Source organism: Scleropages formosus, chromosome 18, assembly GCF_900964775.1.
Source record: "Scleropages formosus chromosome 18, fSclFor1.1, whole genome shotgun sequence".
Lineage (NCBI taxonomy): Eukaryota > Metazoa > Chordata > Actinopteri > Osteoglossiformes > Osteoglossidae > Scleropages > Scleropages formosus.
Genome location: NC_041823.1, coordinates 24655317 through 24673412, shown reverse-complemented (window position 1 = coordinate 24673412; position 18096 = coordinate 24655317). Strand labels below are relative to the sequence as shown.

The 18096-nt window shown below is 41.8% G+C and overlaps 1 protein-coding gene across 1 annotated transcript; it reads right to left on the bottom strand.

Moving 5' to 3' along the window:
- Window positions 1-6502: 6502 nt before the first annotated feature.
- utp11 (UTP11 small subunit processome component) lies at window positions 6503-11003 on the bottom strand. Its single transcript, XM_018726934.1, has 8 exons — window positions 10852-11003; window positions 10509-10570; window positions 9684-9786; window positions 9080-9196; window positions 8740-8833; window positions 8266-8396; window positions 7453-7563; window positions 6503-6800 (listed from the first exon to the last, which is right to left on the bottom strand). Exons 1-8 carry the CDS (start codon window positions 10909-10911, stop codon window positions 6717-6719), a joined length of 762 nt encoding a protein of 253 aa, XP_018582450.1. The 5' UTR covers window positions 10912-11003; the 3' UTR covers window positions 6503-6716.
- Between the last annotated feature and the right edge of the window lie 7093 nt (window positions 11004-18096).

Here is an 18096-nt window from a genome sequence, read left to right as displayed (position 1 = left end):
CTCCGTACAAACATGCAAAATCATGTCTATATTTTGTCACATTTTTCTGGCCTACAAATTTAAATGGTGGAATCACACATCTCTGCTCCTGTTAGATTGTTATGACCTCAAAATGCCCCTTATACAATAAGACCAGGCTAAGAGGAATAAAAATTCAATGCCAGACATTTTCTAAATTATTTTCAAACTGTCTTCATTGCACACAACATCCATAAACAACACCATAGGGTGTGGACAGTACTGGACACTGCTGGACACTGCCAGAGGGCTGAACCTTTCTCTAGAGGTATCACATTTGAGTGCCCTTCAGAACTTCCCACTAGTATTTTATTTGCAGATACTGGGACCAGTTTCTGTCTCCTCGTTAGAAGCCTTTGAATTGCTGATGTAAGCAAAAAAAAAAAAAAAAACATTTTGTTCTATTCTGAAGAATATCTTTGTTCTGGTTCCAGTACAAATAGAGGAAAATTTAAATAATGCTCCCTGTGTGTGCCCTTGTGTGTATGTGTGTGGGTGTGTAAATGAGACAGTGAGACAGAAGACAGCTGATTGCAAATGGAAGATCATTAAACTTAAATTCGAATGAGTGCCTTGTGCAATGATTTTGACCACTGGCTACAGTAGGCAACAGCACCTCTGAGGAAATGCAGTGCTTCTTCCATCATGCACAAACACACAAAGAGACATGCATGTTAAAATTCTTCTGTTGACAGAGAAATCCAAGCATCTGAAGAGCCAAGATGTGACTGTGAAAGACACAGGGTTAAAGGTGAAGCAGGCAATAATTAAATCCCAGTTTAATACCCAGGGTTTTCTCAGAGTACGTTAGTGTGTATATGCATGTGAGAATGAGAGATGGAAAGCACTGACACCGGATGAAGGAGACACATGATGCTGGTAGCAAAAGAAAACAAATAAAGGGGCAGAGGTGCCGAGGAAGGCAACTGTGAGAGGGAACAGGAATGCCAGCTAAAAACAAGGGGAAGAAACTGAGAGGCAACACACACACCTCTCACAAGCATGAGAAAAAGAGTGAAACTTCACAGCCATCATTCTCAATGCAATGGAATCCAGCAGCCATCGCACTAAAGATCCAACATGCGCAAGCTAGAGTGACGTGACAGTGACACTGTATCGAAGGGAGACCAAAGTGTGGGATGCTACGGGGGAAGGAGGAAGCAGATACAGAGGACAAGCAATGGACAGCAAAAGAGCGAGAAAGTGAGGGGTGCCGGCGAGCGTTCATTACGGATGCACAGCGCTTGGCGCTTCTCCCACACCTCCCGGCTCATTACAGCCTGAGCCTTGGCTGCTAGCACTACCCCCAATCACCCCCGCAATCAGAGCCTTTAATTAGGTTAATTAATTTGTATGAACCCTCGTAGGGATGTGGCTGATGAGGCAGACATAACAGCAAGCGTCGCTTAGCCCCTCGCAATAAAAAGGGAAGAAATAAAAACCTGAAAATCTGCTTACTTCTGGCGTCTCTCGTGGTGACAAGGCAGGACCATAAACCAGCCAACAGGAGCCTGTATTTTTGTGGCAAGAGCCTGGGCAGCGCTCATATCCGGGGGGCTTTGGATGCGAGAAGGTGTTTGCAGCATCAGAGTAATTGAGGGAGATGGGTCAACGGGTTGATCAGCTGCGCTTCTCCAAGCTGCCAATGCACTGTTACAGCCTGCCGTGGGCATCGCGTGCTGGCCGAAGCCAGAGGCCTGGAGCAAAAGGACAGGGAACGCTGCACTTTGAGCCAAGGTATCGCATTACAATCAGGAGCCCCTCATCAGGCCGCTGGCAAGAGAGCGCTGATTATCCCAGAGACCTGATTACAGCAATCAGCCCGGGTTTGAAACCCAGTGTTCCCCCTGCACAGCAACGCAGCAGTGGAACGCGCTGGGAGATCGGGGCCCAGACAGGAGGAGGGGCGGATCTAGCGGCACCCACCCCCAACAAGTGGAGGATGACGGCTGACCTTTCCCCAAAAAATAAGAGGGCTCTTCAGAGAGGCAGGGCGCGTGGGAGTCTGGGACTGTGGCCACATTTTTGGAGAGAAAAATCATCTCGGGTTTCAGGCATGGGTGTCCAGCAACAATGGTCTTAGGTACAAAGAGGAGGGAGCATCTAAGCAGCAGGGCACAATGACACACCTATTGTCAGAGAAGGATGGGTGGTAGTGGGACACGCAACTGGCAGTTCCTGGGCAGATGTGGCAGCTCAGCCCTGCTATGTGTCCCACGGCGAGCTCCCCAGTAACCCAGACTTTGATGGGGGTCGCTCCCCTGTGGGGGCAAGGGTGGGTGGGTTGGGGAGAAAGACCGATTCGTGATTTAGGCGCCCATGCAAATTTAATCAATTCGAGTGCCTCTCACCAACCAGTCTTGTGGCTCATTAGCAGCAATTTAAGGGAGTTCTGCGATCCCACCTCATAACGCACACACGCGCACACGCACCCACACACACCCCACACCCGCTGTCAGGGCTATAAAGATTTTCCTTCAGACGCTTTCCCCCTGGCACCGAAACAAACCCACCTCGCCTCCCCCACCCTCCCACTTCAAAGGGGAGTGACACCACATTAAAGTTAAGGAACAGATCTGAGAGTGGAGCGCCTACCCCTCCCCCCCCGTTCTGCACCTCTCCTCTCTTCTGGAATAGGGCAAGTGGCCGGTGTCATCCTCAGCGCTTTAATTAAAGACTGGTTGCATTGCGGGGGGGGTGAACCACACCAGCAGCATGACTGGCTTACAAGCGTTGAGTTCCCAAAGCTCACACAGAACCAGAACCATATCTATTTCTCTGTCTCTCTCTCTCTCACACACACACATACACACACATACACACACACACAGTGCAAACCAGCCATGGACACCTGTATAGTGTATGTTCGCCATCATAGTATTGGCCTCCAAAAACTGCAAAAAGACCTAAAGATTCCTTATCGCTCTTTGAACACTGCACGCATGGGTTCCAGGGGATCATGTGAGAATACATGGAGGAGACTAATGGCTGAATGTAACATGCACAGCATCCAGTACAGAGCTGAAGAAGAGACCCAGGTGAATAAACAAAATATAAGTTAAAAGGTTATAAAATATAAGTTAAAAGGCATGCATATATCACTTCCATTCCTTGAGTCAAAACGCAAAATGTGTCTTTCCTAGGGATCTCCCCTTCTCCAGAACATGAGGCTTCTTGCGTTTCCAGGTACTGCTCTGCCTAAACACCCCACTGAAACTTTAGTGTACACTTCAGCAATCTGGTACCAAAATCACATTTTATAGTTATCGTTATGTGCAAAAAATATGTAATTTGGAAGTAGACAAAACACATTTACATTTACACAGGAAAGACCTGGACTTCATGGTAAATTTATTATCATTACCTGGACAATACAGGTATCGGTTGTGTATGACCGGTTCTGCGTACCTTGTAGAACGAGGAGCTTCAAAGTATGTTTGCACACACTGACGCTGGCAACAGAAGTTTACAGTGGACCTAGATTAAAAATATACCCTTGGTCTTTAAACAAGCGGGTCGATTGGAATGCCACATTTTGATTATGGACAGTAAACTGTCATAGACTGTGTCTGGCCCTGGGTTTTCGAGGCTTCCATCACAAGCAGATGATCCTCTTTCACAGAGAAACACTTTCAGTCACAAGGGACCTGGCCGTGTTCAGGAACCGAACCAACATAATTCATAACCTTTGCTATTTTCATGTACTTAATATGCCTGTGCATTCAGTCTTCAGGTCTCTTTGCAGGAATCTAAAGTAATAAATATAAATACATTTCTGCTGTATGAAAGCAAAGTTTAGCCACAGCATTTTCTAAAGGCTGCTTAACCACCTCTATAAAAGTTTTTTTTTGTTAATTTTTGTTGACTAATTGCATCTCTGCAGGCTGTAAATAAATACACGCAGGAAGAGTACAACTCATTAAACCTTTGCAAACTGATACAAGTACACACTAGCTGCTAATACAGCTGAACAAATTTACCAAAGCAACACACACAGAGTGGGGGGGGGATTCATTTTTATCAATGGGAAAAAAACGTACATAGCCAATATGACATTCTGCCTATTTTTTTGTCCAAGCGAAGAACAAGGCAGCACATTGATCAAGTCTCCAGAAAAGGGCACTGCCTCTGCCCCCCTGATCTCCCCAACCGTGGCACACCCCCGGGGGTTTATGGGCATTGCTGGGAAGGCTTGAGGATGAGGAACAATGCGGAGGAATGCTATCCGGTATCTTTCATATCTGCAGGGTGGCTCCATCGCAATCGCTGGTGTTCCACCGCCCACCACCAAACCACCACCTCCTCCCTGACGCTACCCTCTGAGTGCAGGGATGAAAGGCTGGTTTTCACCCAGAACAGTGGTCCGCCTGTGCTCTGGATACTGGTTTCCGGAACCATGCATGGAGCTGTGACCCGAAATGGAGCTGAGCAGCAGGGGCTCTGACGCATACGCTCTCTTCCACATGATGCAGAAAGGGTGGAGGCTTTCGCTCAGCTGCTTTGGGGGGGGGGGGTGGCAATCTGCCGAGTAACCAAAGTAAAATAAAATAAATTTAAAAAAAAATAAACTGCAAGTGTAACACAGACACTTTCAGATAACTTACACAGCACAGTAGTTAAACACAGTTTTGACAATCTACGCAATTACTTATACCTAATTCAGCAAATCGTTATATCGTGATAGAAATTATTTCAAACGGTGTAGAACATCGAGGGGATTCTCTTGATTAGAGATGCAAAAATGCGTAAACCGTCTAGTCCCGGACCTTCAGAGCATGTGCAGAGCTGCTCCCTGTTGGGGGCCTTGCTGCGTTTTTGCTCTCCAGCAGAGCTAACCGAACCGAGGCAAGAACAAACCAGACAGAACACTAGCATGGTAGATCTCCCACCAAACCCTGTCCCCAACCTACCCGCCACCCCCACCCCCATCCCCATCCCACAAGAGTTTGATTGATGGGGCCTTTTATGAAGCGGCTGCCATCACCATGATCAATCAAGCCAGGATGGGAGCGATGTGTGCAGAGGCCCCTCTGTCTGCAGGGAGAAGCCCCCCAGGTGCACTTACACACACACACACACACACACACCCCCCCACCAGTCTTCTTTGCCGAGGCCTTGGTTTAAAAACCACACACGCAGCTGATGCTTTACAGACAAAAACAGTTCTGCTTTACACGTGTACACACAGACAAGGATGACGTTTCACAGACAAGTACAACACTGCACTGCTGCTTCACTATACAAGCTGGAGAAATACATTGAACATCTAAATAACCATCAAAGGGCAGGAAATAAAAAGCAGAGCTCTCCACAACACAGTATAAAGCTATTGAAAGACAATTTAGATTAAAATATGACACTGACAATGAAAGAACAAAGACACAGCTCTTCTCTGATCCAAGAAAGGTTCTTCATGCTTGGGTGTCAGAATCCCTGACCACATCACACACCTACTGCACTCAAAGCAAAGCATGACTTTACACACTTTCAGTCTTGTTTTAAAAATGTCTTCAATGTGATCACCTGTGCACCACCAAATACTTCTGCTGTTTTTCCAAATATTACACATTTCAATACCACTCTTTTTCAGGATTTGTGACTTGTTTTCACATTTGCATGAAACGGTATTCCTCATTCACATACTGAATCTAAAAACAGACATAAAGAAGTTCTTGGCCTGTGATATGTTCCAACCTGCCAATGTATGTAAAATATTTGCAGCTGAAAATATATTCTGCTGATTCCATCTTAGTATTTTCACGATTCTGAAGCTAATTTTGTAAAACAAAAATTCTGCACATTTACAGTATATCAGTGACAAAAGCAACACCGGAAATATTAATTTGGCTCAAAAAGTGAAATTTATCATACAAAAAAATATCACTGGTTGTCCCAGTTTTTAGTAAACCCATCTATACTAAATGAATCTTCCAAAGATGGATCCAAATAGACAAGGTGGTCAGCTTAATATTTGCAATTAAAACAGCTATAATGGAAACCAGAATAAAGGGACATTTACGCTGTGTTCATTGGCCACTGAAATATTGGACGATTATTGCTGTATCAGAGTTAACTGTGTAACCATGAATATAAAATGTTAAACATGAAAATGAATATTATAATAGCTTCTATTACCCATCAAAATGACAGACAATTCATAAGCAATTGAAATTTAAAAATAAGCATTATGCAAGTGTAATTAGGCTGAAATTTATCATCAATTATTTTGATAGCAAATATTACAAGTGCAATTAACACAGTGTCTGAGATGAGAGCAGGCATAAAGAATATAAATCCAAAAGTATCCATTTCCTTTTCGGAACACTGATGCCCTCAGAAAAACTGATATGAAGCGTAAAAGGCTGCAAAAACCACTAGTGCCACCTGCTGACAGTAGCACTGTTGTTCATAAATCGTTCTTGTAATCAGACAGCGCTTACAGTTGAACCACAAACAATGTGACAGCTGAGACTTGCATGTTTGCTCAATTTCAAAAACCTTTAATGTGCATATGAAGCCTTACAAAAGGTGTCATAATAAATATACAACATGTAGTCATCCAGTAACAATCCTTGTATTTCAATTTTAATGTCTTCTGTGCAGGACACTGCACCTGATGTATTGTCTTTGGCAGAAGATCAGAAAATTTGAAAGTCGAACTGCAGAGTTCCAGGATCACAAGGTGTCGCCTCCAAACCTCAGCGCTTCCTCTTGGCCTCAAATCTGTAGACTGCAGGAGCATTGGCTGTCTCCTTTTTCACCTTCACTTTCTTGGATTTGTCCTGAGGAAGACACAAAAAGACACACACAGGGACACACAAAGACAGAAAGGCTGGTTGTCCAAGCTACTTCCATTCATTCACAAACAGCATATTGAGTATACTGCTGCAGTAATTCAGAGCCAATCCTGGAAAGTACACTTAGTGAAGCAGGCAAAACTGTGGACGTAATGTCGGCAGGAGTTAAACAATTGAATTTTATTATCAATCGATGTTGAAACTCTAGGATATGTTCTTGCCTAGACAGGAAAAAAATACAAAAATTACAGGTGGTCCCCGATTTACGATGGCTCGACTTGCGATTTTTTCGACTTTATGATGGTGAGCTGGCAATAGACATTCAGTAGAAACCGTACTTCGAATTTTGAATTTTTTCCCAGACAAGCGATATGCAGCACGATACTCTCTTGCGATGCTGGGCAGCGGCAGCGATCCACATCTCCCAGTCTGTCACGCAGGTGTATCTTAGGTGTATTAAATGCATTTTCAACTCACGATACTTTCAACTTATGATGGGTTTTGGGGAACGTAACACCATCGTGAATCAGGGACCACATGTACTGCTGAGTCAAATTCTGCTTTCAACCCAATTCTACCCTCTACTGCTAGTCTTATGGAAGTGCCCCTGACAGGCCTCAGACCAAAGCACACTTACTGCCAAGTCTTTACGAGTTTGAATCTTTTGTTCGATGACAAACATCTTCTTCTCCCTATCAATCCGCTGCGACAACAGCTTATACTGCTGCTTCCTCTGCGTGGCCAGTCTCTGCAAGATGGATTGGAAAAGGATGCCCATGAAATAAAATACTAGTGAAACGCGCACATTTTTTCCTCAGTACTGGTTCATCCAAAACTAGAGACCTTCTCATTCCACCACTGTGAAAGTACAAATCTCTGAAATGGACTTTGCTGATAGATGACAAAGTTCCTTCTGTCTGTGAAAAAATGGTACACAGACGGAGAACAAGCTCAGTGCAGTTCTTGGGAATAATGCAGTTTTCAGTCACTTCAGTCATCATGCTCCATACAGATGTAACAAGTTGTGCATTTTCAAACACCTGCATGTATAAACTGCACATAAAATGCAAACAAGTTCAAAAAGCAACGGGACACTGCAAAGAAACATATCTGAATGTTTAGGATTAATTTACATGAGGTATAATGTGAACGTCTGATTCAGGACCAAGAGCACTTCATACAGTATATGCACAGGTTCATTCCAGCTACGGGTAATAACTACTTGACTGAAGTGATCTCGTTCTTAATTTGATAAATTAACAGGTCCACCACCATTCACAGGTGGCACGTTGAATTAAAGCAGTCTGCATAACCAGCTTCTGACGTACAAATAGAAGAGTCCATTAGAAGGAATCCCACGTGCATGTCAGATATTGAAGACACTTCTGAGCACAGCAATCCCAGTGTGTGCTCAAAGCAAGCATGGCAGCAGGCCACAAAAAGGTCTAACCTTGAGTTCTCTGGCACTTGTGGCACCCTGGATGGTTTTGCTTTCCAGTGTGTCCAGGGTTGGCCGGTTGTACACACGGTCCACCAGCTCTGGAGCTGTGTTCAGGTGCTTGGCCAGGTCAAAACTTGACACTGGAAGGCAGACAAACACCGTAGAATCAAACTTGTGCCTATGTTTTTTTTTTTTTTTTTTTTTTTTTTTAAAATTCATTTTACTGGGGTCTCAAATTTTACATGAAATGGCGGCGCCGCGCAAAATAACTTTCAGTTTTGCTTATGAATGAAACAAGAAAATAAACACCCAAGTGCATTTTCAATGTAATGAGTTTACATTTAAATAAAAATTCAGTGATTTTTATAAATAAAAATAAAAAAAAAAAAGTACGTTCTTCATCAGCCTAATGAATAAAGCATTTCTATGATCTGTAACAGAAAACATTTCTATGATTTTGCCAACAGGTGGGTTCCAACTCACCTTCTTTCTTAGTGTCAACAAAGAAGATGTGCTTACTCTTCTGCTTCCCAGTGGCATCCAGAAGGTGAAGCTCAGACTTTAACCTTTCAATTTTCTGGGTTTGAAAAAGGCTTAAGGTTAAGGGGCACTAATATGGCTTTTACTTGTAACAACAAAAATGTATAGCTCTCAGTTGTGAACATTCAGTAAAGAAGAATTTGATAGTGGAACAGTGGCCAAAGGAAATATTGTGCATGAAATAAACATCACTTAAGGAAGGATTTTCAGAATTTCACACCATAACATTCTCCGACTATGATTTTTACCTATTTTACACCTTTCTACATTGTAAGAATGTTACCTTAGCTTCTGCAACCCGCTTCATGCCCACATACTTGATGTCTTGGGTTCTCATGACCTTTAGTTGCTCCTCTGTAACCTCATCTTCTGCTTTTGCCTTCTTCATGTGCACCCCATTCTGTGAATGGGGAAAAATGCCCATTTTGAGAGGTCAAATGTCACAAAGTACAAGTGCACTGAAAACAGAAGTGTATTTGAACTATGTTTCATCATACAAATCCAATGCTATGCCTTCCTTTCACGTTATGCATCAGTCCCATTTAACCATTTCAAAAACGGCAGCAATTTTATTACAGTGTTGGAGTACTTATTAAAATCTTTATTTCAAAACATAGATAACACTACATAGTTTACTGGAAGTTGCTTTGGAGAAAAGTGTCTGTTAAATAAATGTTAAACATTTTTGACAAATCAGTCTCAATTTGATTCAATTCACAGCCATGTATCAGGGTAAATAAGAAATTTAGGTTAAATATATTGCTCAAAGTACCAAAGAAAATTCCTTGGCCAATAAAACATTCTGATTCAAAGGTCTGATAAAAGTGCTTCCTGTTCCTTCAATCTACAATTTCTTTCTTTTCTTGCCCGAGAAGGAGCGTACAGACCTCCAGGTGGGTGTTGATCATGTTGTAGTAGAACTCATCAGGGTTTCTCTGCAGGGCTTTTTTACGCAATGCTGTAAGTGTGTTCTGCTTCTTGTGGAAGTCACTGAATTTCCATAAAAAGCACATTAAAAAAAAATGGCTTACAATCATGGTAAAACACACTCAGAAGTATATTACTACTATATTATTCACCTATGTACAAGATAAAATCAACTTAATATTTAACTGTATAAGCAGCAAGGTATTTTTATTTTGTCAAAAAGAATTCATTTCTGGGGAGAGCTGGTACCATAGTGGTTAGAGCTGCTGTCTTTGAACCCAAAGGTCACAGGTTTTATTCCCACAGGATAGATGTCCAGCTGTAGTACCCTTGAATAAGGTACTTGCAGTACCCTAAATTGTTGTAGTAAATATGACCCAGCTATAAGTGAGTAAATAATAATCAGTCCTTTTTGGAAAAAAGCATCAGCTAAATGAATTTATAAATGTAAAATTAAGGTAAGTACCTTGATCAAGATTACAACACAAGTTGAAGTTGCTTTAGAACAAACAAGCGTGCGATTAACAACAAGCTGACAGCCCTACTACAGTACAAATTTTTGAGCTGCATATTTTTCCTGGAAATACTAACTTGGTTTAGAACTCTTATGATAATCCATATTCCAACATCAAAATGTAGAAAAGGCAATGAACGTTAAGGGACAATGCATTCATAAGACCATCACACTAGATGAACGTGTAAAATTGACGTACACGGTACAGGATGAGAGTAAGGGTTCACAACAACAACCGGAACTCTCGGCTCGCTCTAAATAAGTTACTTACTTTGCTCGGACTTTGTAATCTTTTTTCTTCTCCAGGAAACCCAAACGTTTTCGGAATCCAGGCTACGCAGAACAAAGAAAAGAATTAAATATTATTACATAACAACATCTCTTCCTCAGGTGCCACGCCAGTTCGATTTGGGAGGGATCATGTAAGCCCTTGCAAATACAGTAAATACAGGTAAGGCAATTACAACCTAGAAATCATCTAGCTGGGTACTGAGTACTGATTACTCAAATACTGAGGTTTCACTGCAGTGCCATTGATTGCATTGGTACCGTGTGATGTGAGGCCAGATTCCGAATTTATACAAAACCCAGCTGTTAAAACCACGTTTCCTTACCTGAGACCTCTCTAGATGGTTTCGCTGCTGGGATTTCAGAGCTTTTCTAAAAGAAGACATAATTTTTGAGAAAATTCTTCAGCGTAAACTCCCCAGACTCCTGACTCTCCTTCTCACTGAAAACCAACACACAACACGAGGTGCGCACTGAACTAAGTAGTCTGGGTTTCGATACGACAGATTCGTCATGTTGCTCTGTTCACTCTGCTCATTAAAACATTAACGTTGTGACACGGGCATTTAGAATAAGAAAAACTCTTATAATATCTATATAATGTTATTTCATCTATTAACATTATTTTTTTAAAACTATATCCACACACAGAGAATCCACACGCAGGTCATCCAGAAAATCTGTGTTTCGCTGCAGTACATTCGTCACGCATCTGCGTTCATTGCAGGCGTCAGAAAAGTCAACCTGAACGAAAGTGTGAAAGACCCCTTTAAAAAATTATTCAGTCTATCATTATAAACAGACTGCTTTATTTGATCAACCAGTGTAACCTTTTTTAATTAACCTTTACCTTATAAAAATTCAAGGCTTGAATTGTTTATTTTAAGAAAAGCCATCCTCTGCTTAAAGTCAACTGATTTGTGTACACGAGGCAATGTAAACATTTTAGGAGGATCGGATAATTTATTCCGTCTGTGCGGTATCAGATTCTGAACTAGTGACATAATGGAAAATCGGCTCCGCTTCGGCTGCGGAGTGAAAATCCAACGCTGTACTAAAAACTCTCAGCAGGAGGCGCTGCCGCATAATTCTTTAATGTCTAGTTGAAAATCTTGGACGTGAGCATCTCTACTGTACTGTATGGCCATTTTGGCCATATTATTATTATTATTATTATTATTATTATTATTATTATTATTAATCCAAAGACGCTGTTCAGGTTCACCCACAGTGTGAGTGACAGAGGGAGTGTGTTCCACTGATGTATGGGTGAGTGACCCATTGTAAGTAGTGTATCTAGCAGTGTAAGTCACCGCGGTGAATAAGATGTGTGGGCTTATAGTACTACATACAGTTCACTGGAAGTTGTTTTGGAGAAAAGTGTCTGCTAAATGAATAAATGTTAATGTAATGTAAATTATATAGACTACACTTTTCCCTACAGCACTGCCACTGTTCACTCTGTGCATATGGACTTATGACGGACAAGTAAACCACCAAAAGACCTTGATGATGAAAACATCCAGCACCTATGGCCAACAGCCTCCTGGGCTGTGACTATTCAGCTAAAGGACAGGCACTTGGCGTGCAAGAGATGGCACTAACTGTGTGACATGAGCCAGCTTCCTACTGTGGGACAGTAAGTGCACACGGTTGTGCTCAATGTATATGGCTTTGTAATCGGTCCCATCCATCAGTGAGATCTTCCCAGTCAGCTCATGATGAGAGAAGCGATGTTGAGCTCCAAGTGTAGCAGAGATATGTATTGCGCGTGGGTCACTTGGGTTGCAGTGTTTATGTGTCTTGGCCTCCACGTTGCAATTCTCAGTCTCTTGGTCACCATAATGAGGGCCTATGATTGCCAGAGAGATTGGTTAACACTAACAGATAATAAGTCATGTTTTCTAACTTGTCTAAATATGATCTTTTCATGTATCCTGCTGTGGCCCAGATGGTTTTCATGCCCACTCCACATCCATTAGTGATCTCTTTCCAAACTGACAGCTTAGAAATCCCTCTCACCAGGGAGTGAGGGGTGATTGCTCTAAAATCAGTGTTGGCAAGGTGAGATTCATGGTGGTGTGTGGTTTTTTTCAAACCGTGGAACATTAATGGAGCCATTTTGAAAAAAGGAGGCCGCCTCTTTCAGAGCCAGCCACCAACTCTAGTGGTGCAGCTCTCACACGCACCCTGTACATATTTCATATTAATATACATATATGCCCTCTCAGTCAAAACCCTTTAAAAGAACCTATCTTTACCTGTTGTAGTTAAGCAGAGCTTTCAAAACTTTGATTAAAATTAGGTGTAAATGTGTTTTTCATCCACAACAGGTGTGATGACATGCACCAGAGCAACACTATAACATCTTGTCAGGTGTTGATATGCCATACTATGCCAGGTTCCATCTTCATGATTGATATTCATAGACCGTTCAAGCATTTAGCCCACCATCAATGTCGTGTCAAGTATTGAGGACCAAAAAATATTAGAAATAGAACTCATTTGAGTTATACACAGGCTTACGTGTACACTGGGGTGAGGCAAGTCCTTCTACGCACCCAAGAAACATGTAGACGGCTGTTAAGTTACCTCTAGGGCATACCCTCACGTAAATAAATATACAAAGGAAAAAAGTGCCATGATAACAGAGTAGTGTGGTTGTAAACCATACAATACAGTGGATCAGTCCAGTCAGTGTGTCCTGTCCTGGCTGTTACCAAAAGCAAATGTCTCTGTTCAATGATTTATTTTCCTAGCACAAGCTTTGAGCAGGGAAGCCAAATAACCCATATATGTGGAATTCCTACAACTTCCCATCAGGCTTTTTGTCAGGGCTGATCCAAGAGGACAGGAGGTATGCCACAATAGCACTGCATCCTACCCAGACACCACTGTCTCTAGAGTCATGGAAAAATGAAGCAAGTATTTGGGTGGGGGACTCAAGCGGGGAGGATTGCTCTTGCCAGTGTTTTGCGGCCTCTGTGCTCCCCACGACCTCCCGAGAATTATTTTTATGTGTATGAGTCTGCAGAATCCTTCTCAGATGAGAAAGGCCAGAAGGGAATCAATGTTTCCACACCACCTCATTATGCGATTGACTGCTTTGTTTCTCCGTTGTTGTCGATTTGTTGGGCTTTTCCATGACCTTCAATTTATTCATTCCTCTAAATTTGCTAGACATAAATGGTAGGATTGCAGTTCAGAGTAATAATAGTGGTAACTCTTCAAGTGAAAGGCAGCTATATGAGCAAACATTAAAATGTCACTACACTAAATTGTTTCTTTTTGGAGAAGTGGAAACTCGATTGGACGGGCCCGTTATCTCCAGTAAACATGGCTGGGTGTCACCTTGTCTGTTGCTCTGGAAACAGACTATGATTAAATCTAACAAACCCAACAATATTTCCATAAGCAAGAAAGGTAAGATAGACAGGACAGGAATGCAAGCTAAGGGTGAAAGTTAGGGTTGTAGGAATGACCTGAGGCAGTGTGCCATTGGGTTTTACAGGTCTGTTGTGGTGGAAATTGCGTGAACCCCGGATTATGCTGTGTGTCTCTGGTTGGAGAATTTGCTCTCAGTCTTCCCACGGTAGGAAGGAACTCGGATCCACGGGTTCTGCAGCACAACACTCTGCTGACGGATGGATTTCATCCTATCCACTCAACCAGTGAATTCAGAACTCTCTCCTTCCCACTCCACATACACACCACTCACAGCTTCGAACTGCATCAGCAAGTCATCATCTAACAGCCTGGCATGGAAATTTAAGAAAAGCCATTATATCACACCAGCTTAGTAGGAGAGCTCCAAGGGCTACATGTGCAGCAAGCAATTCCAGTAATGCAGCATTAAGTCATTTTGGGTTTGGTATAGCCAGGAGGCAGCTTGTCATAACTCTAGGGGGTGCAATGGGGGGCAGTGGAGGGAGGGGTTGTAGATGTGATACAGCAGTTCCATATGGACCTCAGATGTTGCACTCAGGCAGAGCTGTATAGCCATAAGAACAGGAAAGTAGACGATTCCAGATGGAAACGTAAGATAGATGCTGTGTCTCACCGCTTGGTTTTTCGGCTCTGCCTCTTTCTTTATGCTGCTGTTCTAAGAAGCTTGTTCTGTTTCTGGGCCACTCTTGTTGGCAGGATAACCAATCCTATTAGAACATGTCTGAAGTCATGAGGGATGCAATGAGCAAGCAGCCTGGGCTGCATCAGGGGTGCTTGTTAAAATTGCCTTACATCATATCCATGATATTGTGTCTTACTTTGCAGCAACGAGTTTGGCTCCCCTAGCTGGAATCTCAATGTACACTTTTGACTACAAAGTGTAATAAAAATATAAATTAGAGATAATTAACTACAAGCTCAATTCTTATATTCCATCTGAGCTTGCTGTCTAGAATGTAGAATTACCTGTTTTATTGGAGAGACGGAACAAGTAACCAGTAGGGGGCGGGTGACCGCCTGGGAGGTGGTAAAAACAGACAAACCAAATCCAAGCACAATGTGTGCGGCTTTCTTTTCCTCCCTATCCACTCTTCTTGACTTCTGACCTCTGCTATGCTGCTTTCCTGTGCACTGTAATCCAAGACACAAGGGTAAGTATGAGTAAATATATAAAATAAGCCCACTCCAAATGTGCCAAAACAGAATGACAAAGGCAACCAGCATGGCCGAAGCTTCCAGGAATTTACGAGACAAAACAGCAGTGAAGGATCTACGTTGAAACATAGGTTCTGTGGCTCTAAAGTCAAGTAGCAGCTGTCAGGCCTATTCTGCTGATGAATGTCTTTACCTGTCCTAATGAAACAACAAGAAAAGTGTGCAATTCAAAGGATTTCAGTTTTAACGGTTAAAAATTCAGTTTAATGGTTAAAAAGCTTAACATTAGCACATAACATAAACATTCTCCAAAGCTTTAGCGAACCATTCATTAGCTTTCTAGAGACAGCGTTTCTGTATGTTTTTTATCAGAGCTGAGTGTCCTCCTTCACCCTTTTCTTTCACTCTTGCACTGATAGGCTATGGTGTTTGTCGTAGTGTGTTTGGACTGATCTTAAACAGAGTTCAAGTCTGTGAAGCTTACACTATTCCAAAGCAGCCTGAATCTCTGTTTTTGTTATCTGTGGTTATTTTCCTCCAAACTCTGTTCCAAACTAACTTCGTTGATGGAGGATTGCTATAAATCAACTATACTGAGGCTGCAGCTGCTAGCATAATGGTTAGACCTGCTGCCTTTGGACCCAAAGGTTACAGGTTTAGATTCCACATCCAGCTGTAGTACCCTTGAACAAGGTACTTACCATAAATTCTTCTGGTAAAATTACCTAGCTCTATCAACGGACAAATAATTGTAGGTAGCCTAACATTGCAAGTTGCTGTGGAGAAAAGTGTCATTTAAATGTCACATGTCTGCAAATTCTTGAAAAATAGGAAGAATAAGCATAATTTAGAAAAAAACAGAAAGGTAAAATCATGGTGATAAGACATACTAGGCTGAAATCAAGATGGCCTGTGTGATAAAACTTTAGTCTCTTAAGAGCCTCAGACTGCTCCTCAACGCTTGGTGAGCAGGGCAGATCGATGGCAGCAGTCCCTACTCCCTTGCCCCTAACCTGGGATCAGTGTAGTTGAGTGGTGCCAGGAGCAAGGAATGTGCTTGGAATGCAACCAATGCACTATTGTTTGTCTCTTTTTCTCAGAACCGCAGTGACTTTCTGTGTCCAGATTGTAATCTTAGAACTGCTGTGTAAAGAGGCTTTCAAAAGACTATCTCACAATACTCTCTTAATGAATAGAAGCATTTCTTCCTCTAATTTGTTTTGAAAGGCGCTTCGGGTATTGGTCTTAATGTGCAAAATGAAGAAATAGTGCAAATAATTGCTTTTGTAAGGGGCATGAGGAGAATCAAACAGCCAGGAAAAAATGGGAATTTTCAGTCTATTATGAATCCATGTTTTGGGCAATACATTTGTAATATATTTTAAGATGCCATTGTATTAAAATAAAGAAAGACAAGTAATTGTTACCTGTAATCTTCTGTGGAATGTGTGACTATTATATTTATTTAACTGATGCTTTTCTCAAAAGAGAGTCACAATTATTTGAAAGAGTTGAAAGAGGTTTAATTCTACTGGAGTAGTTTTTTCCATTGTAAGTGCCTTGCTCAAGCATGCTACAGCAATAGGTGACATTTAAACCTCGGTCTTTTGATTTCAAGGTGGTCGCTCAAACCACTACCCTACCTATTCCAGTGTTAAGCCCTTTTTGTGAGTATATGCTGTGCTCACATACGCTCTTGTTTACCATAACCCCCATCCCCAACAACCTTATCACCATCTGAGTAATTCTCCCTCTTCAGCACCACAAAGCGAAACATTTCCCTTTTCAACTCCCTGCAATAATAATCATGCCTATCGCTGCCATCTCCCCTTCTGCATGAAGAATCCTTAGCAGTTATCTCATCAAGTGACATCTTTCCACACTCTCTTTAACCGCCAAGCACACAGCAGGGATGTTGTTGCTGATGCATATTGAATTTAGACTGCGATGACGTGAGCTAGCACTCATCTTGCACGGTGCATAACTTTAGTAATTTTTTAAAATTGTTAACTGGATTTGTTTTCTATTATCCAAAGCAAATTACAATTACACTAATTTGTACAGTGTAGTTCTTATGCAAGTCGTGTACCTCTCCAAAAGGTACAACAGCAGAATGCTTTCTGGGAAGATAAACTTGAAACTCTTGGATAAGGACAGGATAGGATAGGATAATACTTTATATGAGATAAAATAACAAGGTGCATGGTTATATTGACAAAATAATAAAGAAAAAATAGTAACAAAATAAAAAAAAGGCAAATAATAAATAGCAAGATCAAGACTGACAAATTACAATATTCTAGATCAATAATTAAACTTACAATAGTAAGTTATTTATTCTTTAAGCTGATTCTTTTCTATAAAGCAATGTACAATGTTAAGTTACTTACAATAATTCACCTATTTATACAGTTGGGTAATTTTACTGGAACACTTCCGGATAAGTATCTTGCTCAAGTGTACTGCAACTGGTGGAAACCTGGAATCTTAGTGTTCAGAGGAAACAGCGCTAACCACTATGCTACCAGCTGTGCCTGTCTCCTGAAATGTTATCAAGAAGGTCCCTAAATTTTGGTCGTTATCAATAAGGGACCCCAGAAGTATTTTCGATGCACCATGAAAAATGATCTAGTAATTAAAGAGCTCATGGAGATAACTTTGTACAGGGGATGTGAGTCAAGTACGTAAGAGGAGTGGAGGGCACAGACCACACAGTGTACACCCTGACACACGTTCCTCATTGCCAATATAAAACAAATGAAAACAGGAATGACAGAGAAGTGCAGCCATAGATTATTATAGCCACTTGAGAAAGAAATGTGGACGAGAGAAATGAACATGAGCAATGATGACAGAGATGAGCAGTCGACTTGGAGCACTGTGCAAAACAAAGACACTGTGTTAGCAGGGCATAGTGCTGCATGTAGAGACTGTTGGGAACAATCTCTCTGGCAGGGCCCTTATGCAAT